At 36.6% G+C, this 25,549-nt stretch overlaps 1 protein-coding gene and 1 long non-coding RNA gene across 3 annotated transcripts in view; one reads left to right on the top strand and one right to left on the bottom strand.

Annotated features, from left to right (window-relative positions):
- The window catches only part of cntnap3 (contactin associated protein family member 3), a 142,391-nt gene that overhangs the window by 53,763 nt on the left and 63,079 nt on the right, over positions 1-25,549 (bottom strand). For both annotated transcript variants that reach the window (XM_082157941.1, XM_082157942.1), the window contains exons 6-10: positions 19,133-19,308; positions 17,981-18,118; positions 17,333-17,594; positions 14,060-14,203; positions 12,138-12,309 (exon numbers count right to left, since the gene is read on the bottom strand). In XM_082157941.1, the coding sequence (XP_082014067.1) occupies positions 12,138-12,309; positions 14,060-14,203; positions 17,333-17,594; positions 17,981-18,118; positions 19,133-19,308 (892 nt within the window). The remainder of the gene's footprint in view (positions 1-12,137; positions 12,310-14,059; positions 14,204-17,332; positions 17,595-17,980; positions 18,119-19,132; positions 19,309-25,549) is intronic.
- LOC309489365 overlaps positions 5,820-25,549 on the top strand; it is a 72,732-nt gene continuing 53,002 nt past the window's right edge. Inside the window, exon 1 of the long non-coding RNA XR_014202398.1 lies at positions 5,820-6,162. This is a non-coding gene — a long non-coding RNA (uncharacterized lncRNA). The remainder of the gene's footprint in view (positions 6,163-25,549) is intronic.

Raw genomic sequence — 25,549 nt, 5'->3', positions numbered from 1 at the left:
TTGCTTGAAATCAAGATTTCAAAGGAAAAACAAATACTTCCTTCTTTCAGTCACATGCAAATGACAATCACACAAAACTAGCAGTTAAAGCCATAAACTTAAACAGTTCAACTCAAGACGGCTGTGTTCTGCTCCGTTGCCTTGAGCTCTCATCAGCTGTTTATGAATGAAGGAATGTGCTCCGTCTTCCACAAATAGAGGAAACCAATCAAAATTACTATGCAAATATATGTAAATATAAAGAAAAAAGCCCAAACAGAATTCAAATACAACTGCTACAGTGACATCATCGTTGACAGTTACATTTTGAATTACAAACATTCTATAAATGTAAAACAATGGGAGATTTTCAAAAAATAGAACTGAAAAGTAACATATTTCCTGAACGCGTTTCTTTCCTGAATGTCTCCATTGGTCAGAAAAACAGACAAATCTTTAAATATCATAAAGTCCCCCTGCAGTAACTTAATCCCCAAAATGACATATTTAAAAAATGCTCCTGCAAAAATCATTTCTGCATGCTTTAAAATAGCTTGAATGTAACTTTACACGCCTTGTTTAATTAAGTATATGAGGGACCATGAATATGCAAATTAGCTCCGCCTCCACTCAATCATGGGCACAGTTTAAATCTGCCATATATGCTTGAACAAGAAAATGATTCAGAAGACGCAGAGAAAGAGCGAATTATACGGGTTCATCTACAAGTCAATGTATCAGAATGGTGATGCGTTTTATGTATCGCTCTCTACAACGTCAGACACGTAACGGTAATTAATATATGATTAGCCTTTGGCTTGACTACGTTATCAAACAGCTAAGAATGTGTTGCTATCCCATTCCTATTCACCATCAGCAAAAATCAGCATCCTTAGAAACGCTTTGAACATCATAGAGAGTCAGTGGAGAAAAGCCCCGAATGGTTATATGTTGGTGACGGAAGGACGTTTTTGAGTCTTTGGTTCACTGCAGTTTTAAGGAGAAAATAATCATAGACACATAGACATATAAACAACATTAAAAATGTGCTTTTCACCACAGGGGGTAAAAAACAAACATATATAACATACAAAAATATTTGAAATGATCTACGAAACAGCTCGAAAGGAATCTGCATGTTTTGTGGTGAAGGATATATGAGGAATTTCAATGCGGCGCTCGCCTCGCAAACAAACCTAGATCAAACACAAACACTCCCTCAGACAGAAAACAGAATGGAAAATAAATCTATTCAAGCAGAATACGTGTGTGAGGGCAGCGAGCTCTGCACATCTGAACAGAGAACAAAATGACACCAGCTCTGAGTAGCAGCTTGACGGCATCGAAACGCACGCGCCCCGCGCTGCCCTTCCCATCCCTCACCAACACTCCAGCAGCCAAAGGTCACTCGTCGTGACCCTAATCACAAAGAGGTGACACCAAACGCCGGCCCGCAGAGCTGAAGTCACCTCCTGAAAGACAAGAGCAGCAGGTGTGCAGGAACGCCACGCTTCTCCACAGAGCTTGTTTGATGCATTTCTCTGGGCCGCAGGGGGAACCTGACAAGAGCTGGAAGGAGACAGACACGCCCTTTCAGCCTGGGGGTCAGAGGTCAACCGGAGGAAATCAGGACGGACAGAAACCAGGCCAACGACGCAACCTTAAGTCAACCTCATCAGCCGCTAACAGCGAAGAGAGAGAAGAGATGCAGAAATGCAAACATGCAACCTTTGAAAATTCATTTAAAGCTGAAGTTGGTAATATTGTTAATGCTAAAAAATTGCAATGAATTATGCAAAAACAAACCCAAAATAATTAGTGCACGCAGTTTCCCACCCTGTGGATCGGTTCTGAGTGCCAGGATAATAATTAGTGATGCACCGAAATCGATGCTGAAAACCGAAACTGAAAATAATTCCTCAAAATAACTGATCAAATTTATTTAATAATCAATACAAACATGTAAATTGCACATAATGCAGTTTTTACATTAGCTTTTTGATAACAGAATGTTTTAACCCCAATTTGTTGGTGAAATATAAACATTTAAAAAATAATAAGCTGTAATAACTTGCTCTCATGACAGATTAATTCAAACATTCATTAAATGATGAAGACATCACTAACAGATATATTAATATAATGAATACGCAATAGTGCAAATATTTATCAAGATGCAGATTTCTAGAGTTATTTTAACTAGCTAACTATCGAGTTTCTGTACATTGACATGTTTTTCTGAGGTAAATTAAACATTACGTGACCTTGTTTACAAGCTGTTTTATTGATGACTTTCCGTGGTTGAAACACCGATTAACATGAGGCATTTCAGTGAGTTGTACCATATCTTTAATCATGACTTCTGATGATCATTCATATTTATTTCATGCCGTAACTAGTAAAGAAGAAGAGATGATCCGATCATGTGCCTCTGAACTGAGCAGCGATCTGTGACTACACATTAAAGAGACACAAAACCATGTTTATTGTCTGAATTTTGTAATAAAATCGATTTTGTTTCATATCAAAAGTAACAAAGCACAAAGCTTATCGTGATTTTTGGATGGCAGGCTTGCTACAAATTCTGTTTAGTGAAGTTTTATTCATGCAGCAACAGCTCAAAATGTAAGCATCATGGTTTCGGCCCTACAAAACCACTGTTTTATTCCAACATTTCCGGTAGACGACATGTAGTGTAGCACTAATACTAAAATGTGTTTGTGATTGGAGCAGCTGATATGTTCCACTGTGACTGTACAGCATCACTCCTCCACTGAGATTCAGACCCCTGAATCAAATGCTGAAAGCATGATGAACTACGCATCATGTCTCGATATATGACCTGCTATAAAGCTTTCAACATCATTTGATCATCATTTAATGAATTACTGCTGCCATGATCAATAGAGAGTGCAGAAAACATCACATGATTGGTGTTTTAGGTGTCCACTAATGGTACAATGTTAATTGCACCCGGCAAATAGAGCTGACTTCTGCGAATATGGCACAATACTCATTTGCATACAAAGGAGGCGTGCTGAATAGAATAAAAAAGACTTAATTTCCTGTAAAGATCCTGACGCAGCACTGCTCCAGCATTCAAGCTGCTGCTTAACTGAAACAAAACTCACGCTTGCAGCTCTTTCATATCATTACTCTGTGTGTTTGAGCGTCCTGACCAGCAGTCACAACCCAGACTCAACCAATGACTCTCTAAACAGAAGAAAACAGAGCATTATATCCATGCTAAATAAGTCGAATTCATTATTATTATTTCTGTCAGGACCACTATCGTCAAATACGACTGACAATTAGCATGCAGATTGGATTGGCGGTATGATCCGTTCTGGGCGAGAACAGCAAAAACCCCCCTTGGGGTAAACCGAACAGAACCAACATGAATATTTGCAAATATATTTAATTCAAGATTTTAAGGAACAACATAATTCGAGAATTTATTCTGATTCCAGGGAATCAGAATGCCTAATCCTGATTGGGCGAGAGGAGGAGCTGGGGAGGGAGGAGGGTAATTCGCTCCTGAGAAACGTGATAAGTGCTGATAATACTGAAGGAGCTTATATATGTATACGTGAGAGGTGTCGTATTCCTATAGGTAGATGTGGATCAGCTTATGCGAGCTTGACTAACGTCAAAGAGTATAGAAGCCCAAGAGGCGAAACTCTGTTGTGTTATGGGTAACAGTCTGTAGATGGCGCTGCGGAGGCGCGTCCACCATTATGGACTGAAAGATGCTGAAATCGTTTGCGCCAGTCAATGGCAAAATCAATGCCTCTTCTCTCACAAAAATAAAAAAATACAAAAAAACGTCTCATACACAAATGCACACACAATAGATGGTGGTGTCTGATTAATTACTGAGATCTTGGCACCACTTCCATTTTAGTACTGTTTATAGTTCATGTGTGCACTTGCTAGATTGCACATCTTTTTTGTAGCCTACCGTTCCGCCTGTAATAGGACATTCATAGATTGTTTTTATTCTTGCCATTGAAACGTTCACTGTGTGCACTTTCACTGAAGATGTTGAAAAAACAAGTTGTTAATATTTTTTTGTGATATTCTGTGTAAAAGATAAACTGTCTTTAGAAATGTTCATTTATAATTTTCTTTCTTTTTTATCATATGGTGATGTTCACTAATTTCAAAATCAACATTTGAATAAATATCTTATTACTGTGTGTCTGCATATATATTATTTCATGAATTTCTGTTATTCATATAACAAGGAAAATGCATAATACACACTAAAAAAAAATGGTTCTTCAGCGGTTCTTCAGGGGTTCTTTGCGGTGGTTAAGGTGCTATATAGCACCACTACCATTTAAAGAACCAGTTAAGCCCAGTTTGGTTCTTCAGTGGTTCTTTAGCGGTTCTTTGGGGTGGTTAAGTAAGGAATAATTGACGACAGGCCGTTGAATTATTAGAAAAATAATGCACACCCGAGGTGGTAATGCGGTCACGACGCGAAGCGGAGTGGCCGTTACACCTCAGGTGTGCATTATTTTTCTAATAATTCAACGGCCTGAAGTCAATTATTCCGCTTATACTACAGTTACCACACCTCGAAACATTGTTCAGATTATGTATTTCAAGACATTTGGAAAGTTTTTGTCATTAAAACGCTCTTGTATGTAGGACTAATTTTTTACGCATCTAATCCCATGCCTCCGTTGCTAATTCCAAAACGTCATTTCAGAGTTAGTAACGGAGGTTTGAGCCGCTGATAGCAGACTAATGCTGGGGACACACGACTAGCTGACACATTCTCTGACTGTTTTCATCGACTGCAGCAGATTTTAAACACCGACTTTGAATACAGACTGAACGCGCTGAACACGCGCGGGCATGATCAGTCAAAGTATCAAATTACATTCATAACCGGCCTTAAAGTGTGTTCCCGGCTTTATGCAGTTATTAATGCAGTTATTAGAGAGAGATGTTGCATAAATGAGACAGAAAAGCATGTGCGTCAATATTATTATTTATTAATTAATTCAATCGTTTTAATTAATTCGTTAATTCTTTTTTTTTTTCTATTATTGACAGATGACAGTAGACTAGCCAAATAAATGAAACCCAAAGCCCTTTTAACAAGTAGGCCTATCAATAATTATTTATTTGTTATTATCTGCAATAAAAATCCGTGCTGCAGGACTATCCATTTATTTAGCCTATATTCAGTTTAATTTTCTATTGATTATAGATAGGACTTTATAGTTTATTTATTCAAATTAAACTGCATGTTTCTATTGATTGTGAAGCTAGACATTGAAAATTGCAGATCAAGCGCATGGGGCGAAATGCTTTTTCTTGTTATGAATTGTATCCTATTTTCCGTTATTACAGTTGACTACGCGAAGTGATATGGAACTGTAATGCGGTCAAGACCTGCCTGGAACTACTTTAGCCGTGCGTTTCCCTGAAAATAATGCACACCTTAGAACGTTCGTCAACCAATCAGATTCAAGCATTCAACGGCCCTGTAGTATAAGGTGCTATATGGCACCATTACCATACAAAAAACCTGTTAAGCACCTACAGTTATTTAAAGGCTCTCTTAGTCTCTTAGTTTAGTTGGTGATAGGATTAGAAAAACGACATTAAAATATAGTGATTTTCCTGAATACAAGTCCCGCCTATATATATTCCAGGGCCCCCACACAAGACTTTTTGACCACAGAACATTTTTTTTTACAGGATTTTGAATCTTTTAAGCCAAGATTTGGTACGAAATTAATTATCCATCTTGTAAGTAATTGTCATTTAGGAGCATATTGACTCATCAATTGTAGTATCTGGCATGATAATGTGCCCTACTACCTCAAATGTAAAAAAAACTAAAAACATAAATGGTTCTATATAGCACCATTTGACAAATGTGCTATAAAGCTTCTTAAGTGCCATATAGTACCAAAAGAGGTTCCCCTATTATTACGAGCCAAAGAACCACTGTTGGGTACTGTTGAGCACCATTTTTGTTGAAGCAATTATAAACAACCAAGGTGCTATGGCACCTCTTATAGTTCTACATAGCACCATTTGACAAAGGTGCTGTATAGCACCTTTAAAGATAGGTGCTATATGGCACTTAAAGTGGTTCCCCTATGATAACAAGCCAATGAACCACTTTTAGTGCTATTTAGCACCATTTTTGTTTAGAGTGTAGAACATAAATATTGATAGATTAAAGGTTTGCAGTAATTTTATAATTGTATCTTTGCAAACCGTAAGTGGTAGGCTAATGAAGCCGATTCGGTGGAGGACATACCCTTCTGAAAAAGTACTATAGGAATCTTATAGTATTTTGGGACAAAATATTATAGTAATCTTATAGGAATACGAGCCGCTATAGTATTTCTATAGTAGTCTTATAGTCCTTCTATAGTAATATTTTGTCCCAAAATACTATTTTCCTAAGGGTAATTAGGCCATGCATAACTAACACATAAACGTAACATTTTCTGTCATTTAACGTCGGTCATCCTCATTAATGTATTTTAAATTGTTTTCATATTTAGATATGACGGCCAGAAAAAAATAAGTTATGTTAAGTTTTTGTTATGTTAAGTTGGTTCAGTGCCGTTGACTCCCATTCTTTTTCGGCGTTTTCCTTCAGTTTTCAGTCCATAATGGCGGCCGCGCCGTCACGTCATGGGGGCAACTGTTGCTATGGAGCGTTCTATTGAGTTTCGCCTCTTGGGCTTCTATACTCTTTGCTAACGTGACCTGCCAGAACTAACACTACGCTTGATAACTATTATAGTTTCTAAATGTCCGTAGGCTGCAATGTGGTCTATGCTTTTACTATTACTAATGTCAAGAACTACAGTAAATAACTAAATGAACAAGTATTAAAAAATCCTAAATTACGATGATTTAAATCAGTAGGTCTTAACTGGTGGGTAACGAGCCAAAAATAAAAAACAAGAGTAAATGCATCGAACTTTATACCCCTGCTAGTAAAATACATTTTTTAAATTATTATTTAAATGGACATATCCCCACACATTGCATATGTTTGGTTGTTAATGAGGTACTTTAAAGCAGAAAATTCAGTACTGATTTCAAAAGGCTCCAGATGCTTCAATGAGCAAATGAAAACATAAAATGCAATTATCTTAATTATCTGCAATTATGTAATCAACCAACTTTGCATTTGAGCCATATAACCTACCGTTCAAATGTTTGGGGTCGGTAAGATTTAAAAAAAATGTATTCGAAGGAAGTCTCTTATGCTCACCAATGCTGCATTTGATCAAAAATACAGTAAAAGGAGTAATATTGTAAAATATTATTATATTTTAAAATAACTATTTACGGTTTTACTATATTGTAAAATGTAATGTATTCCTTTGATGCAAAGCTGAGTTTTTAGCATCAGCATCATTACTCCAGTCTCCAGTGTCACATGATCCATCAGAAATCATTCTAATATGATGATTTGCTGCTCAAGAATATAATTTTCTATATTTATGTGGAAACTGTGAGACATTTTCTCAGTATTCTTTGATGAATAGCGAGTTCAAAAGAACAGCCTTTATTTGAAATAGAAATCTTTTGTAACATTATAAATGATCATTATTGATGCTTCCTTGCTGAATAAAAATATTAATTTATGATCCAAATTTTTGAACGGTAAGGTATGTACTATAAGAGCATTTTCAAGCCCTGTTGAGTAAAAAAAAAAAAATTTAGTGGTGACACCGAAAGAATGAAATGGAAGGAAAGTGCTGTGGTCTCTGTCAGGAGTTAATAAGCAGCGAGACAGGAGTAGTGAACTTCATTCATCTTGTTCACTCATCACTTCCGTTCTCACATTCATTACGTCGTCGCACACAGTTCAGATTTACTTTTCAAAATAGTCGTTAATAATACAATTCTTCTCATGAACACAAGTGCACCGGGAAAATGCTAAATGAGAATTAGTACGACAGGGGGATGATAAGTGGAGCACCAGAACAGGAGACGCTGTTGTGTGACTCAAACCCATACAGCACTGCTGAAATAATGAGGCACTTCTGCGTAAACACAGATCTGTGGACATGTGGCTCTTTTACTGCGGTGGGAGGGTGTGTGTATGGGTGATGCGACTCAACGGTGCGCATGATAATAGTTCAACTTCACATCTATTGCCTCTTTCTGTTTTGTTTCTTTTTTGTGGCTATGCACTTTTGCAGTGACAGAATAAAAACAGGCCTTATACACTTCTGTACTAATGCTGATTATCATCAACTACTGCTCACAATTAGTGTTAGTGATTAGTAAAGTATTTAACCGTGTTGAGTAACTCATCTCCACCACCCAAAACACCCTAGCAACAAGTCAAAACACTGTAGTAACAACAGCAACCCTCAAACCAAGACAGTGATTGGCTCTTTACACAGATAGGCAGGCCTTCATGTCAAGCATCGGTAATGATACTCTACACTTAATATGATGTTGTTATCAAAAGCACAATAAAAGCTGTATTTAACCTTGAGCAGGAGTGAGAGTCCACATGGGTCTGAGATTCAGTGAAAGTGTCGACAATGCAAAAACTCCCTCTTTATTCTGTCCATTATTCACCTTTACAATAACACTTACTCAGCACTTTAGTCAAAGTGAGCACTACATCACACACTGTTCCTCTCCGCGTCACTGTATAATCACTCTACACACCAAAACAACTTCCTCAGGTGAACCTTTAGCTTGGCACGTTATTTAAGGAATGAAAAAACGAATCAATGAACAGCAGCTCGATACGGAAAATAAAACGCAGCATGCATTGATACATGTTTGAACATGTTTGCATGTTTAGTTCAGCAACTGGCATCCAGTTACCTTCTCAGAATAAAATAGTCATTTTGCATTTCAATCCAATTTTGTGCACAATTATCGGAACATTTCGTTTTCATTTCAAGTCGGGTAGTAGACAGAAGATTAAAATCAATTCTAAATGCAAATAATAAACTGCAACTAACTATTTAATCATGCTTAGGACAGTAAAACAAACAATTAAAAATGTATCCCATTTTTATACATTTATACAACACATCCCATATGTTTGGTTACCAATGTCATGTACTTTGAAGCATAAAATTCTGTATTGAATTCAAAAGGCTCCAGATGCTTCAATGATCGATATTCTATAAAAATAAGATACAATTATTTTAATGATCTATTTATTTATTTATTAATAATTTTTCATATTAAAAATGGATGGTCAAGTCTAGAATATTACTTAATGGGATACAGTATCAATGCACACAAATGACATGTAAAATAATATGTAAAAATGAATATGCAAATCAAAAATTAACATGCTTGCATATTTAATTCAGCGATCTTCTCAGAATCTTTTTTTTTATTGTGCATTCTAAATACAATTTTGAGCACAATTTTCTGAACACAAATAATAAAATGCAACTAACTGTATAATTGTGCAACGTTAAATTGTAAAAAATCAATAAAAATCAATGCATACAAAAAAAAGGTTGCACTGTGCACAGTGTTCATACTGTAAACCGCTGAAATGGTAAGAATAGCATGGCAGTGTTTTATTCTGAACACATGCATTGAATAATTTGTACCACAACACAGTACAAGGTCAACTTTTGTAATCCAAACCAAACCAAATGACAGCGTCCACCGTAAGCACACCTCAGCTCTCTTCCCTCATATTATATTTGATCTGGGGTTAATAAACCGCTCTGCTTCGGTCTAGTCCACACTTAGACTCATTTTGCACAGGGCCCGTGGGTTCATATGAGGCACATGTAAAGCCAATGAGAGCTGCTGCCATCCAATATTTCTTAGTTATGGGCAGCAATGTTATTTGAGAACAACCTACAGCCCTTTTCCAGAGGTAATAACCCTCACAGTGGAGCCGGTGTTTCTGCTTGGAGTGCGAGGACATCACCCACGGTCTGCCCTCGTCTCTTTCTTCTGCAGACTCAATAACACTGTGTGCGTTAATGAGAGCGGAGAGCTACCGAACTCCATTCAACCTTTCAGGGCACAACCAGGGGTGTGATACTGATGTAAACTGCATTTCTAAAAGTGTCAGCATGATTTATTTATTTCGGTTTTACAGTATTTAACGCAGTTTTTAAAAAACCAAGCAGCATCTTAGGCTGGAAATATACGTCAGAATTATAATGTTAAAGCGTCTATATGTAGAATTCAGAAGCCCTTGTTATTAGCGACATCTGTGGCCGTAAAGTGAACTGCAGCCTTACTACTTGTTACTCGTGCACATGTAAGAGACTGAACGTGATTCAAGGCCTCAATACTCATGGCAAAATTCTTTTTCGTGCTGCACGCTTTCTTCTCATTAACAAAAACACATCAAAAATGACAGCGGTGAGAAAACAGCGGTTAAGAAAGCATCTGATCATAGCGATGTGGATAAGTTCCCCAGCTCTGCAATTCACCATGATCATGTCAACAGATAAGGATATTAAAATTACACTGTTATGTTATTATAAAGTATATTTGAGACTATAGACTGTATAGATCTGGCTATGTGAGACTATAGTTTGCATTAATCCCTTTCCGTTGTATAACACATAGTACAGAATGGCTCTTTTGGCATTATCCAGAACATTGTATAAGCATTCGTTTCATGTGTCAAAGAATGGAAGGTTTTTGAGAGGTAAATGTCACATTTCACAATACTGTAAACTGGATATTTAATTGTGCATTTACTCTATTTTTACATTTAGATTACTTTTGCCTAATGCTACTTATACATAATATATATATTTTTTAAATCTAATATCAGTTGATGATACTGATACAGATACACTAAGTGATGTTAGTGATGCAGAAATGACACACTTCAGCTTTAAAATATATATTTTTTTAAATAATGATTGAGATAAAAAAAAAAAAATTATATTTCATATTTTTTAAAAAGAATAAAAAAAGCCTGGAAGACTTTCTTCACAAACGTGGAGCATGAGATCACTAACTCTATACCACATTAGCTTTGCAAACATCAAAACACAGTAAACCCCAAAAAACATTCAAACAAACAAATAAACAGAAATCCCAGAAGTCTTCAGAGATCTGAACAAGTGTGACAGTCGAAAGCGATACCTTTCAGAATGTAAACGAGTACCTAGAGGCAATACAACTTTCAGAGAAAACAAATTCACATCTGCATCAAGTGTCACCACCAGTGCTTTAAAAAAAACAAAACAACAATATTCACATGAGATATAAGTGTGTGCGCCACAGGTTCCCCTTCACTTTGAATTGCTCGGTCACAGCAGTGCATTTAACGTCTATCAAAAAACACAGAAGGAAGAAAAAGAGCCTCTTCTTCAGGAGATTTACTTCAGTCTCAAAGCAAAATAAACCCATTTCTGCCTCAAGACAAATGAACCAAACATTCACTGACATGAAACTTAACAGCAGTGAACATGTTCTCAGTGGAATATATACCCAAAACAACTTACTAAATATTGTAAACAGTGTGCAACGAAAAAAGAGTCACCATTATTGTCATTCAAGCAGTGATTCTGCAATCCAGTTTTGTGTAAAAAATATCTTATCTTTGGGAGTCTGACTAACTAGAAAGTTTACAATATATGTACAGTATACACACTGCATACTAGTAATAGACATATATCCACAGGGCCTATATTTGGCCATTTTGAGATTATTGGCACTGGTTGGAAACCATTTCTACTTGGCAAAACAGAAGCAATACATCCTCTTTTAGTGCCGTAATCTACAGACAGCCTTGTCAATGGAAAATCAACAATTATATGGTATGAAATAAGCATTCATTTTAACAATTTCATCTCATCTGCATTAAAAATGCATATCAAATGCATTACTAGGACTGCAAAAAATACAGTACAAGTTGTATGTAATTTTGAACTAAATTGTAAACTAAAGTATAACAACACAGTGGGCTTAGTGCTCCATTTTGATTGATCAGATGGATAAATATTCAAATGAGGGCAGTTTCTCCCTGAGGCTCATCATCTGCGTCTTTTAGCAAATCAGTATTCTCGGCATTTCCATGGCTAATTAATCTCTATGTTTACATAATCAAGCCTAACGCATCTATTTGGCGAGGAAGAAAATGGAAAGCGGAACGTTTTGCGAGTTCACATAAAAGCGTAATTGACAGTAAGAGTGCTTACCTGTCAACTATCCCACACATGTCCATCTGTAGATCGCTAAAATTCCCAAACAACATCTGCTGCACTTTGATAAGATCCACTAAACCAGTGTCTGTTCGGATGAGGCGCATGCATCCTTGGAAAACATTGAACGGGTTTCTGCAGACGGTGCCGTCTTCCGTGTTCGGGCATCCTGCGGACAAAAACACAAAATGTTTCACCTGATGCCAAATATACACTAAATAACTTTAAGCCATTGCAGTATTTTTTTTGTTTTTGTATAATTAATATACTATAATAGTATATTAATGTGCAAGTGTGGCCATACTGTATGTGTGTATATTTGAGAGAGAGCAGGTGAAACAGAGTGTATGCTTTCCGTACATTATAAAACGTCATTTTCTGGCAAAAAAACATGTAAATAATTTGTAATTTTAATCCTTTTGTTTATTTGTGGCAAGCAGGGCGGGCCCGAGAGCTGTGGGAACAGAGCGAGTCTCATGGAGGAGCTCCAGAAGGATAAAAAGGAGTGATGACAGTGAAGGATGAGAGAGGACCAGGCCTGGGACATTTATTATGTGCTTTATGTTTATATTGGCGCTTTACTTTTGTTTTGCTGTTTGTTCATTTTGCTCATTAAAATTATGTTGAACGTTCGCCAGTTCCTGCCTCCTTCCTCCCTGAACTTTAACTTTTCTACATTGCTATATTTATTTGCTTGATCAGTGTCATTGTGGGTTTTGGTTCTTCTGCTGTTGTAGGCTGTTCATCATTTGGCAAAGTGATATGGACATATGGCAGGGCCAGACCCGTCTGGAAATACTTTAACCAGGCATTTCGCTGAAAATAATTGCACATCTTAGAACGTTCCTCATCCAATCAGATTCAAGCATTCAACAGCTCCAAAGTATAAATGTTCTTTCTCTTTGTCTTTCTTTATATCAATGTGGGACACAATAATCCTATTCAAATCCATGTGATAAACGAGTTAGGCCAAAAGTAATCTAAAAGTAATCAAAATGTAGTCCAATAGATTACGTTAATAACTACCATTTTCATGTCATTTGTAATCAGTAAAGTACCATAATTCACCCAGCTCTATATACTAGGGGTGTAACGATACCCTCATGTCACGATTCGATACATATCACGATACTGAACTCACGATATTATTGCGATACTCCAAGACATATGGTAAAAGGTTAGCAAAAAAATTAACTGTTGATTAAAATGGTAAATTTGGTATTACATTGTGTGTTTAAATGAATAGGCTTGGACTTGTGCTGATAACCCAAAGCACAGGACAATAGAGACACCACGAATAAAAATATTCATGATTCTGAAGCTGAAAACACAGAATTATTTTAGACGAATATGCCACACTCTGTCACTGACTAGATATATTTAAAATAATGTAGGCCACTTTTTACTGGTAACATAAGACATTCGGCATTATCAGGACCCAAAAATATTTTCCCACTGCATTATCATACATTATATTCAACATTGCTCATAGTAGTTTAATATAGTACACATACACAATACATATTGGTGCACTTTTGTATTGCGATATATTGTGACACGGTATATTGTTAAACCCCTACTATAAACATAATACGTGGTTTGACTGCGATATGATGCGTGCTCTACTGCGGCTAAGGGAAAAACATATTGACGAAAGAGACCGCCATGCATGCGTTACACTCTCTCCAGAGTCTGAGCTAAAGGCAATTAAGCCAGCAGTCTCCAGGAGCCGAGAGACATTCTCCCCCAAAACGCTTGAAAGGTAAACGAATGTGCTTTTCTCAGCGGAAGGTGTGTGTTGAGTGACAATGCGGATTGATTAACGTGAAGGATTGGGCTTGTGCAGAGGGAAATTACCCTGAGCTAGTTTGTTGCTTTGTGTTAGCAGATGGCGATGGATGGCTAAAGGTTGCTCTTACCACCTAAGAATATCTGTCTGTCAGGAGCGACAGGGAAGGAAGAGGTCGCTGCAGAGCTGTCGGTTTGGTCCAGGGTGACTGCGAGACGCCCTCGACGGACAACTAGCTCCACCGAGTGCCACTGACCATCATTTAAATTGGCACCTGTGGAAGAAAACCAGCATTGTCGATCAGGCAAAAAATAACAGGCACTCAGCGCTGCATTAGGGACATTATTTTTATATAAACCTCAAAAAAAAGGACAGCTTTCAGCATTAGACTTAAAGTATATAGCGAACTGGATACTAGCAAAGTACTATAAGGCTATTTCAGCAGAATGCAAAAATTTTAATTTTGTATGCATGCAATACCTGTATGAAATCTGCCAAAAACTAGAGCACACTTACTGAATACTGTAAAGATACTGTATCCAACAACGCAAAGCTCATCTTTATTTTATTTCCAGTGTGTCAAGTGAACCTGAAAGTGAACTTTCTTTATGCAATATTTGATTGGCCAAAAGTTGAGACATTTTTACACAAAATTGGATTATTTATGCATTTATAAAAAAAATTGCAGTGTGTTGCACATTATGCAAATTTTGTGCATGCACAGAATAATGTCGAGCAACTTCATTTTATCAAAGGTGCATTACCTTATCTAAAGAGAGTTAGCGGCCGTTTACAGAATGTTTTCAACTAAAAACGGAAAACTTTTTGTGCGTTTTCGCTTTTCATTTAAATGACAAAAGCGTTTTAGGGGCCTGAAACCGGTTTCAAAGTGCACGTTTTTGAAAATGATAGTGTTATCATCTCCATGTAAACTACAAAAACAGGAATTTGTATAAATGATGATGTCATGCACACTTATTACGTTCAGTCTATTCATGGATTTCATCAGGTCCCTTTCCACAGGTGTATTAATCAAGCACAATGCAGTCTCCATTCATAATCTAGGTGCTTGATTTTATACACCTGTGGAAAGGGACCTGATGAAACCCATGAATAGGCACGTAGTGTTTCTTTACAAAGTGACATCGCCAACTACTGGCCTGGCAGCAGAATACAGCGTTTTTAGTATTTTTCGCAGATCTGTGTGAACAGGGATCGTTTTGACAGCGTTGTCGTCTGTACGCGAAACTTTTCAAAAATGCGAAGGAAAACTTTTCAGTTTTTAGTACATCGTTGTCATGTTAGATACATCCCACAATGCAATGTGCTCAATTTTACTGTCTATCACAAGGAAAACTAAAACCATAAAAAAACATTTTCATTAGCTGAAATAAAATTAACATTAATTGAAATAAAATAACATATAAAATTAACTTATTTTATCAGAATGCCAAGAGTTAAAAAAAAAAAATATATATATATATATATATATATATATATATATATATATATATATATATATATATATATATATATATCAGAGGTGTGGACTCGAGTCATGTGACTTGGACTCGAGTCAGACTCGAGTCATGAATTTGATGACTTCAGACTCGACTCGACAAAATGTACAAAGACTTGCAACTCGACTTGGACTTTAACATCAATGACTCGTGACTTCACTTGGACTTGCGCCTTTTGACTCGAGAAGACTTGCTACTTGCTACTGAGACACACGCAATTGACACTATTCACACGCTCTCACGCCACCCATCCATTTTCTCACGCACAGAAAAATCGCGAAGCAAAGAGGACACGGAGACCGACAGACTAGACAGAGCAGGTTACTTATGATATAAAAAAATCTCTGCTCTCAGATTCTGTCACTTTTATTACGAAATTCAGACAATAAATACCGTTTTGGCGCTTGTAAATGTGACACGACAGATTCCTAGCGGAACGTGAACCGATCATCTCTAGATGATAGTAACGTTAAACACGAATGAACACTGTTGAAAGATACAGTACAACTTACCGAAATGTATATTCCTCATACATAATATCGACCCATCAATCAAAGGGGTCAATAAAACAGTTGGAGAACAATTATGTCACATAACATTTACCTCAGGAAAGCCATTTAATGACCATAATATAGGCACGTTAGTTGGCTAGAAAAAAGAGCTATAGAGAGTATTTTGCTAAATATGTGTACTATTGCATGTTTATTATATTTTTACTTATATCATTAAATAAAGTTGTTATAATAAATTAAAAAAACGCATTATATTTAATTTGTGTTATTTTTAACCTTAAATAATACTGCCAGGTGATAGGGCTCTCTGTATGTTTACAGCATTAGGTGAGTTGTTTTTTTCTTGAGAAAAATTAATGCCTATCTTGTGTAGCCTACCTAATATTTATCCAAATGAGTCAATATTAAATCAAATCACAATAATTGAATTAAACTGAAATAATAAAAAAGCGTAGCTTGCCAGAAATTGAACCATGTAAACATTGTAACATGTTGTCACTAAACCTAATAAAATTCAGTTTAGTTGCTAAAATGTTTTGACAATCACAATACACTTATTTTGATGCAAAAATTACAATTATTAATAATTGCATCACAGTTGCACCCATCTCCCCCCCCCCCCTTCCATCCTGTTCAGCAGAAGAAATAAATTCATGTGAATTTTTTTGTGAAAATTAAATTTTCAGTTTTTTACTGTATTTGATTAATATCATTGTATAAAAAGAGGTTTAAATAAATTCAAATCTTACAGACATACATGATTTGTATACATTTTATTTCTGTGGTAAGAGGACTTGAAATGACTCGAAACTAAAATGGTAGGACTTTGGACTCGACTTGAGACTTGTTGGCTTTGACTTTTGACTCGACTCGGGACTTGCCTCATCTTTGACTCGACTTGACTTGGGACTCGAGGGCAAAGACTTGAGACTTACTTGTGACTTGCATAACAATGACTTTGTCCCACCTCTGATATATATATATTTCCGAGATGATGCCTGTCTACCCAAGAGGTCACATGAGAACAATATATCATGCAACTGAAATGTTTGTGCTTGCATACTGCATACTATTGTGACTAAATAGCAGGTGGTGAACCATATACTGTATAAAGTAATTCACTATTCTGCATTAATTTGGTTCATCAATAAAACTAGTTTTAGCCAGAAAACTAAAAACCTTTCCTGATGTAAATGAAGTTTGCTTGATTTTCTCATATAAACATGTTTATAATTCCTCATGCTGCATATCTCAGAGCAGCAGGGGCCATTGATGTTGACTTTGTGCTACCCTTGACTAACAAGAGATGTGTTTAGCTTTTACTATCAAACAAACTGAAACTTTATATACGTGCTTATATCTGAGTTCAACCTGCTGTGATGTCCGTCACGATCCGTCCGGTCTTGTGGATCTGTAGTCGTGCTCTCGCCTCGCTCAGATAAAGCCACAGCGTTCCTGCATTATGCTGCAGGTCAAAGGTCATCAGCAGGCCCGCTCTGTTCCACGTTCTGAATTGCAGACTGACCGACACACTTTCTCCACTGGAGACCCACGGCAAACCGAGGAAACTTCCAGGACTGGCAAACGTCACTGGCACATCAATGGATTCGGTGCATGTAAAGGTGACATTCCCCTATGAAAGCACAAAATATTGTGGTATAACCAATACCATTTTTTTAATACGAGCTACATTTGTGAGAGTAAAGTAAAGCCATGACGTCTGCCTAATAAATTATGCATTTGCTTTCCTGGCTGTTCCTGATACCACTATCACGGTCATTACGACAATGAATTAAAGGGTTGGTAATTGGTTTAACCCCCAAATTCCCAAGGCAGTGGTTGTAAAAAAAAAAATGCAAAAAACGTGTATAATGGAGGAGAACATGGTACGGGTCACAGAAATGCAAAGCTCTCATTATGGAAAAATTAGGCAGCCAACAAATGACAATTGCTAAGAAGCAAAAAAAAGAAAAAAGCAACCCGAAGACGTAACTGTATTAACACATGGTTTCTGCTTACTGCAATGGCCACTTGCTTCTCTCTGGCTCGATTAATCACACTGATATCGTTGTAAAGCACATTTTCCAAGCAGCCGTGGAAGTTTCTTCTAGAATGGGATTTCTGGAGTCCGGCCAATGAAGTGCCACCAAAACTGATCTTGTGAAAGAAAGACAGATTCGTGTCAGGAATCACACAGATTAATGGAGTGTTACTCATTCAATATAAGCTAAACTCTTATCGACACACTGGCGATACTGCATCCAACAACGCAAAGCTCATCTTTATTTTATTTACAGTGTGTCAAATAAACCTGAAAGCAACTCTTTCTTGATGCAATATTTGATTGGCCAAAAGTTAAGGTATGCCGTTTTAAAAATGTTTAAAAATCATGTCAACTCATCCATGAGTCCAAAAAACATGCAAAATCTGCATTTACTGTAATGAAACGGAGTAATACTTTAAAAAACTGTAATTATTAAAATAGTTTCAAAAATCTAACTCCAAGACTAAAGTGTTAACATAAGATTAGTGTGAGAAAATCACTTAGTAACCTTGTCAGTGTCAAGTTATTCCCAAATAAAAATATATCTTATTTAAATATCTATATACAAATGCATATATTATGGGAATAATACTACTAATTTGTATTACTATTACTATTATTATTATTAATAATAATTATTATTATTATTATTAATAATTATTTATTTTTATTCTTTATTTATTATGTAACTTTTACAGCTATATTCATTTATTTTAATAATTTTTATATATTTATTATTTTATTTATTATTATTTCTTACCTTTTTATTGTTTGTTGTTTTATTTCTTATGTGCCTTTTTATGACCCCTATTTTTTTTTTAAACATTTTATGTAAAGCATTTTGAAGAACTATTGTGTATGAAATGTGCCATAAATAAACTTGCCTTGCCTTGAACATGATGTGAACATGATGCTAGTTTACTGTAATATAAGTCTTAAGATATGTGTCGAAATGAACATAAACTAGCAGTGTACAAAGTGAATAAAGTGAAAGCTCTTACTAAACTAATTATACATGGACATTGTAGTTCATTTATGTTGTATGTATAATTCATGTTCATTTTAAAATGCTACGAGCTGCTCTGTAAGTTACTGGACTAATGGTGTGAGAGGTCGTGAAGGCTCACCTCGTTCATCTCAGAGTGACTGGAGTACTCAGCGAGCTGTAACTGCTGGGTGTTCTTGTCCACGGTGAAGTTAACTAGTCCTCGAACCCGCTCGATGGTGACGTGGTGCCAGTGCTGGTCGTCCAGCAGACTGCCTAGTGACACGAGAGGGTGAACATCCCCCACCGAACCCCTGCCTGAATCAAACACAGGATCGACTGCTGGTTAGGACGCTTTGTTGATGTTTGGTTAAACCTTTCACGTCTTTCAGCAGAAACTGGCATTAGAAAAAATGCAATGACCATTTCTATTCCTGAGATGTTCACTGGATTAACATGGAGGTCATGTGACAACAATGCAGCTGTTTGAAACATTTGTTGTTTTACAAATAGTATTTTTATACATAATAAGTAGTATACAGAATTTACTGTCCAGTATGTGGCAAACAGTTTGCAGAACGTCACACATTTTGCAAAGTTAGACATGCTCCTGTGTCAACCTATTTTGTTCATCTTGGAACAACATTCCTGTTCAAAAAAAATGTATTCCTACCCCTAAACCTAACCTTACCCATTAGTTATCCCTAAAATCAGAGGGAAATGAAAGGTGAAAAACAATGATGTAGAAGCACCTAACCCTTTCTGTAAGCCTAAACTTGCCCCTCAAATCTGATTGGTTGATTTGAACTTTGTTGATGTTGATCCAGGAACATGTCACTCTTGGTAAAATCAGGTTCGGCCAACTTGCAAGTTTTCATTTCCGAACATAGCCAAGTATAATTATAGCCATGTATAATTTAAGAAAAAAAGATTGAAAATTGCAGGGTTATTACTGTTAACTACAACTAAAACATAAAAAAATGTATAACATTTTATAACATTGAAATAAAATAAAATGTAAAAAAAAAAATATATATATATATATATATATATATATATATATATATATATATATATATATATAAGCATTTCTCATTTTTGTTGAAGTACTAAGACATACTACTACTACTACTACTACTACTACTACTACTACTACTACTACTACTACTACGAAACTATAGACATGTTTTTTTTTTTTAAATGAATACAAATGACAAAAATACACAACAAACTTACTAAAACTTTAGAGACAATATAAAAATAAAACCTAATTCAAACTATAAAAGTATAAAAGTATAAGAGTGACACTAAAATAACACAGACAGTGAAATATATGCCTGCAGGAAACTTTCATTAGGAACGTGTCACAGAATGACAGCGCAGCACAGTAACAAAGAAATATTACACAAAAATAGCATTTTCTTGTCAAATGTACTCCAATAACCTTTGTAAATTTACAACTGTGAAGAGAAACATTTTTAAAGTGGAGTTGCCATGTCTGGTTGACAAGGAAAGAGAGTTAAGGTGAGGCAAACAGTACTTTAATAATCCAAACAAGACTTAAGGCAAAAAAATTCTAAATATTAACAAACTATAAGTGACGCTAAAACACACACAGACAATGAAATTTAGACCTACGGAAAACGTTCTTTACAAATGTGCCACAGAATGACAGCAGAGAAGCTACATGCATGTTCTCCCTTCAATGCTTTACGTTACGCAACACGTCTATCAATTATTTATCAGAGTTCCAGAGACGTGCCGTCGGTCGAGCCGCTGGTCAGTTACCATCAGAATATAAACAAGCTCTGCTTTGTTTTTATGCACATGCGAGGACGGCTGTACGCTCTGATGTCATTTAACATTTAGTGTTTCGCTGCTCAATATTTCATGATCTTTGTTCCTTTTAGAAGGCAGATCTGCTGCTCTCAGCCTTGACCTCTCCTGTTCGCTCATACGACAATTATACTCATATTTGCATTTGAAGAGCGGCTCTAATTAACGCCACGGGCATAATGGTGTTGTCATATATAATAATATATGACAACACTTTTTCAATCTGACATTGAAAATTTGAGAAACGCCTGTCCTCTTCTGTTATCTCGATAAAAGTGACCCTGAATTTTTGACAATTTTTAGCTTGAGGCTTTAACACTGGACATCAAGTGGCGACCTAACGAAGTACCAAAATTGTAAAAAAAAAAAAAAAATCCTTAAAGGGGCCTATTATGCCCATTTTCAAAGTCGTGACCGACTAGAAAAGGTTTTCATGCTTGAACGTCCAAAAAACTCCCTCATATTCTCCATTATTGCAGCTCCTCTCTTCCCAATCTGTCAGTAACGCTCTGTTTAGTTCCTGTCTCTATGAAGCCCCTCCTTCTGAAAAGCACACTGTGCTCTGATTGGTCGGCTGGATCAGTGTGTTGTGATTGGTCGAGCGCTTTGAGTGTGTTTGGGAGATGTCCCGTCCCTTACCATAACCACCAGTTTAACACACTACTAATTAACTCAACCAGGCCCCGCCCCTTTATTCTGCATATTAATTATTTAAATGAGGAATATTGTGACGTGTTCGTTCCCGGAAGAAACTCAAGACTACAATGGAGGCGTTTCATTTATCCATTTATTCTCTGAACCACCATCCTAAAGATATTTCCTTCCGCTGTAAATAAACCCTTCTGAAATGTTTGCCACTGTCATCTGAAAGTCGTCCTGTTTATGCAATAGATACATTTGTCTCCCCAAAATATGTCAGTTCTTAATATAACCATAATAACACAGAGTAGAAGTGTTGCCTGAGTGTCAAAGCAGTGGTTGAAATAAATCTGCTGTAAACATCTCCGCATCTCCGTCAGAATCAGGAGGTGAGAGCGCTGTCTGCAGTTGATAAGTAAGGCTTTGAGGCTTTAAAAAGTTACGCTTTTACACCAGCCAATCACGGGGTGTGCAATAAGCATGAAGGGCACAACCCGTGACATCACTTAGATGTCATTTAGATTGTCATTTGGATTGTCTCGATGATGTTAATTATGACCGCCGCTAGCGTAGCTTGCGAAAGCGGTCATATAGGGATTGTCAAAGTTTTTTTTTTTTTTTTTTTTTTTTGTCATCTACTGAATTTTTCGTCAACGATACCAGGGACACCGAAACACCGGGGAACATGAAATCTGGTGGGCATGTAGCCCCACTAGACTTTTATGGAAAAATTTCGTTTGGTCCCCGGGGGCCACTCCCCCCCCCCCGCGCTGGGCCCCCCCAAACCCAAAAAATGCAGTTTTTCCTAAATAACTACCTGAACCGTGGCACCGAGGATGAAGAAATTTTTATGGTATGTTGGTCTTAAGGGCCCACATCAACCTAGCCCATAATCACTCATTTGTGATTTGCGCCCCTCCCATAAAAAATGAAAATGCAATATTATGTGCATATATTTCTGCACCATATTTCATGTGTATGATTAACTTGACATCCTCTGGGGGTATGCTAAGTTTCGTAGAATTTCATCCATGGGGGGGTATAAAATAAATTCATTTATGTGCACATTTAGTGACTGTACACTCATCGGCCTGTAGATGGTGGTGTTGAGCGAAGGGTTGCTGGTTTAGGATGATACTGTCACACACACACATGCAGGAATACAAACAAACGCAAGCATGCACACACACTGACATCCACACGCACAGACACACACCCATACACACACATACAAATCCACATGCACAGACACACACACACACACACACACACACACACAAACACGTACGCACGCATACATACACGCACAGACACACACACACACACATACACAAACACACACACACACATACACACACACACACACAGACAGACATGCACATACTACTACTTTTTTTAGGTATATACATAAACACGCAATACAGCCAAATTACTCCACGTAATTTATTTTTGTGGAAAGCCAGTGCAGGCCTGAGCGGCGGTCATATTTTGTACCGCCATGCGGTACATCTAGTTAATACATAAAATTAGCATTATATTTTCAGTTTCCATTGTAATTTTTTTAGTTTAGGTTTTTTTATATTTTTATTTATATTTCAGTTTAAATGTTCTAGTACTTCAGTTAGTTGCCAAGGCAAAAATTCAAATGCATATCCACTGTGAATGTATTACTATGCATATTTAATGCATTTAGCTCACAACCCATGCTGCAAATAGACATGAAAGGAACACGAGATCAAAACGGATTGTTTACTTTCTTAATTCATGCTTCTGATCTTCTTTTGAATGACTCGTCAGAAAACTCATGGGTGTGTCAAAATGAATGTCAGTGGCGACCTGCAAAATAAATGTAATATCTATATTCAGGGTCGTCAGATGAATGATGGAATTATGAAGTATTGGTCAATGCCGTCAGAACACGGGCGTCATTTCCTATGGAAATGACCCATTCCCATTCCCATTCCCATTCCCCCCACATAGTTTCGTAGCCTACTATTCTTTTTGGCAGAATTTATCATTATAATCAACTTAATTATCTCCTGGATTTTGTATCACCATAGTCCCTAAATGTATGTAAAATGCAGGCAATGGGATTCAAATCGAAAAAGATTGTCCACCATTTTGTGCCCCCCATCCCCCACCACCCACCCCCCACCCCCCACACACCACACACACCCCACACACCACACACACCACACACACCACACACACCACACACACCACACACACCACACACCAAAGTTACACCCTTGCGTCAGAACATTGGATATATATACATCCTAACAAAGTTTGGGGCAAAACATGAAGCACTGGAGCACAACATAAACAGACATTTTGATGAATGCAAACCACCAGCAAAATAAAATAGTTTGGGATATGGGGCATAAGTCTTGATGTCACAGCTTGTTTGCAGATGTATTATTCGGCACGGTTTGCCAGCGACGAACATCTGTCTCTGCATCAAAAAACAAAACACCAACATCACATAAAAACCCCTGTTCAGCACGTCTGACTCTTTCTGATTATCAGATCTTTGGCACAGTTTGTCTTCCGATAAGCTACATTTCAGTCCAGTTGGTGCTGGATATTTATATAGGCTTTAGATTGGGACGTCAGAATATTTCAAGGACAATGAAGATTAAATTAATCCACTACACTTCTCAAACAACCCTCTGAATATCTTTCAAATATATAATGCTGCAAACTTTAGCTAATCCAGTCAACAGGATATATATAAATTTCAACTTTGCACACTAAAAGGCACACAACCTGCTGAGATGTGATCACTGCTTCCTCCAGTGCTGTAATCTTCACATTTACAAATGCCAAAGTCAAACGTAAATGGCAAATCGAATAAGTATGTTTAATGGTCAAACCAGTGCCGGTCCTAGACGTCTGGGCGCCCTAAGCAAACTATTAAGGAGTCCCTGTCAGTGGGTGCATAAAAAACCTAAATGTTTCACTGTCAACAAACAACAGTGAGTTGAAACAATAATACAATAACAAACAATAGGACGAATACAATAGAAAAAAAATATGAACAAAAATATGAACAAATGAAAAACAATTTAGCCGACTAAAAATAATAGCCTACAAAACAGAAATTGAATAATCAAATGTAACAAAAAAAACCTGCATATTCTTCACAGTATTCATTTATTATACATTGATTCTTACTAAAGTAATTCAGTGAAGAGCAGTGAATGATTCTCCATATTTCTTCTGTTGTTTGATTGACATTAAATGACAGACAGGAGCAGGTTTATTAGGCTGCTGTCACTTTAAGACAGATCTAATAAACTGACAAACATTCGATTCGTTTCCCGATTGTTTATGTTCACTTAAGACATAAATTAATGCATTTAAGTGAAATCTTCCCAAGATGGACATTCTGACCTATTTTTGTGTAGAGCTGCGCAATATACAGTATATCGAAATTATCGAAATATCGCAAATGTATATATCGCGATTTGCATATCGCAACGGCTTGCAATAACTGTGGTCATGAACAAAAGATGAAGAGAAAATCACTCACTGCTCTTGGCTGAATAACTTATGTAGTTTTAATAAGAATCAGGATATATGAGTGAAAACTAAGCAGTGTTTTATTTTTACAGTACATTTGATTATTCAGTTTCTGTTGTTAAATAAACCTAATGTAGGATAACCTGAACCCCTAAACCCTGTGGTTTACACTGATGTTAAAATAACTCTTCTTAGGCCACAGTAAAACACTGATGTTCACTTTCAGAAGCTGTAGGGATGTTTTCTTGTCACAAAAATAATGTCAAACACATATGTAGGTTATTTAATTTTGAATATATTTTAAAGATAATTTACATTTATTTTACACACTTTAAGCATTACTGTATCGCATTATTTAATGAGTTATTGAATATCGCATTTTTTTTCAATATCGTGCAGCCCTAATTTTGTGTGTATTTGTCCGGTTCAGCACACACTCGAAGCCCAAAGCAGCCTTTAGCCTACATGTCCGTGTTCTCTGTATAGTAGAATACTCTGTATAGAGACTGTATAGTACGAGTAGACTTGACTGATTTGGATGTTACTTACTAGGAAGGGT

Source organism: Leuciscus leuciscus (genome assembly GCF_965113295.1).
Source record: "Leuciscus leuciscus genome assembly, chromosome: 24".
Classification (NCBI taxonomy): Eukaryota; Metazoa; Chordata; class Actinopteri; order Cypriniformes; family Leuciscidae; genus Leuciscus; species Leuciscus leuciscus.
Note: the sequence above shows the minus strand (reverse complement) of the source record. Positions and strands in the feature narration are given on the sequence as shown.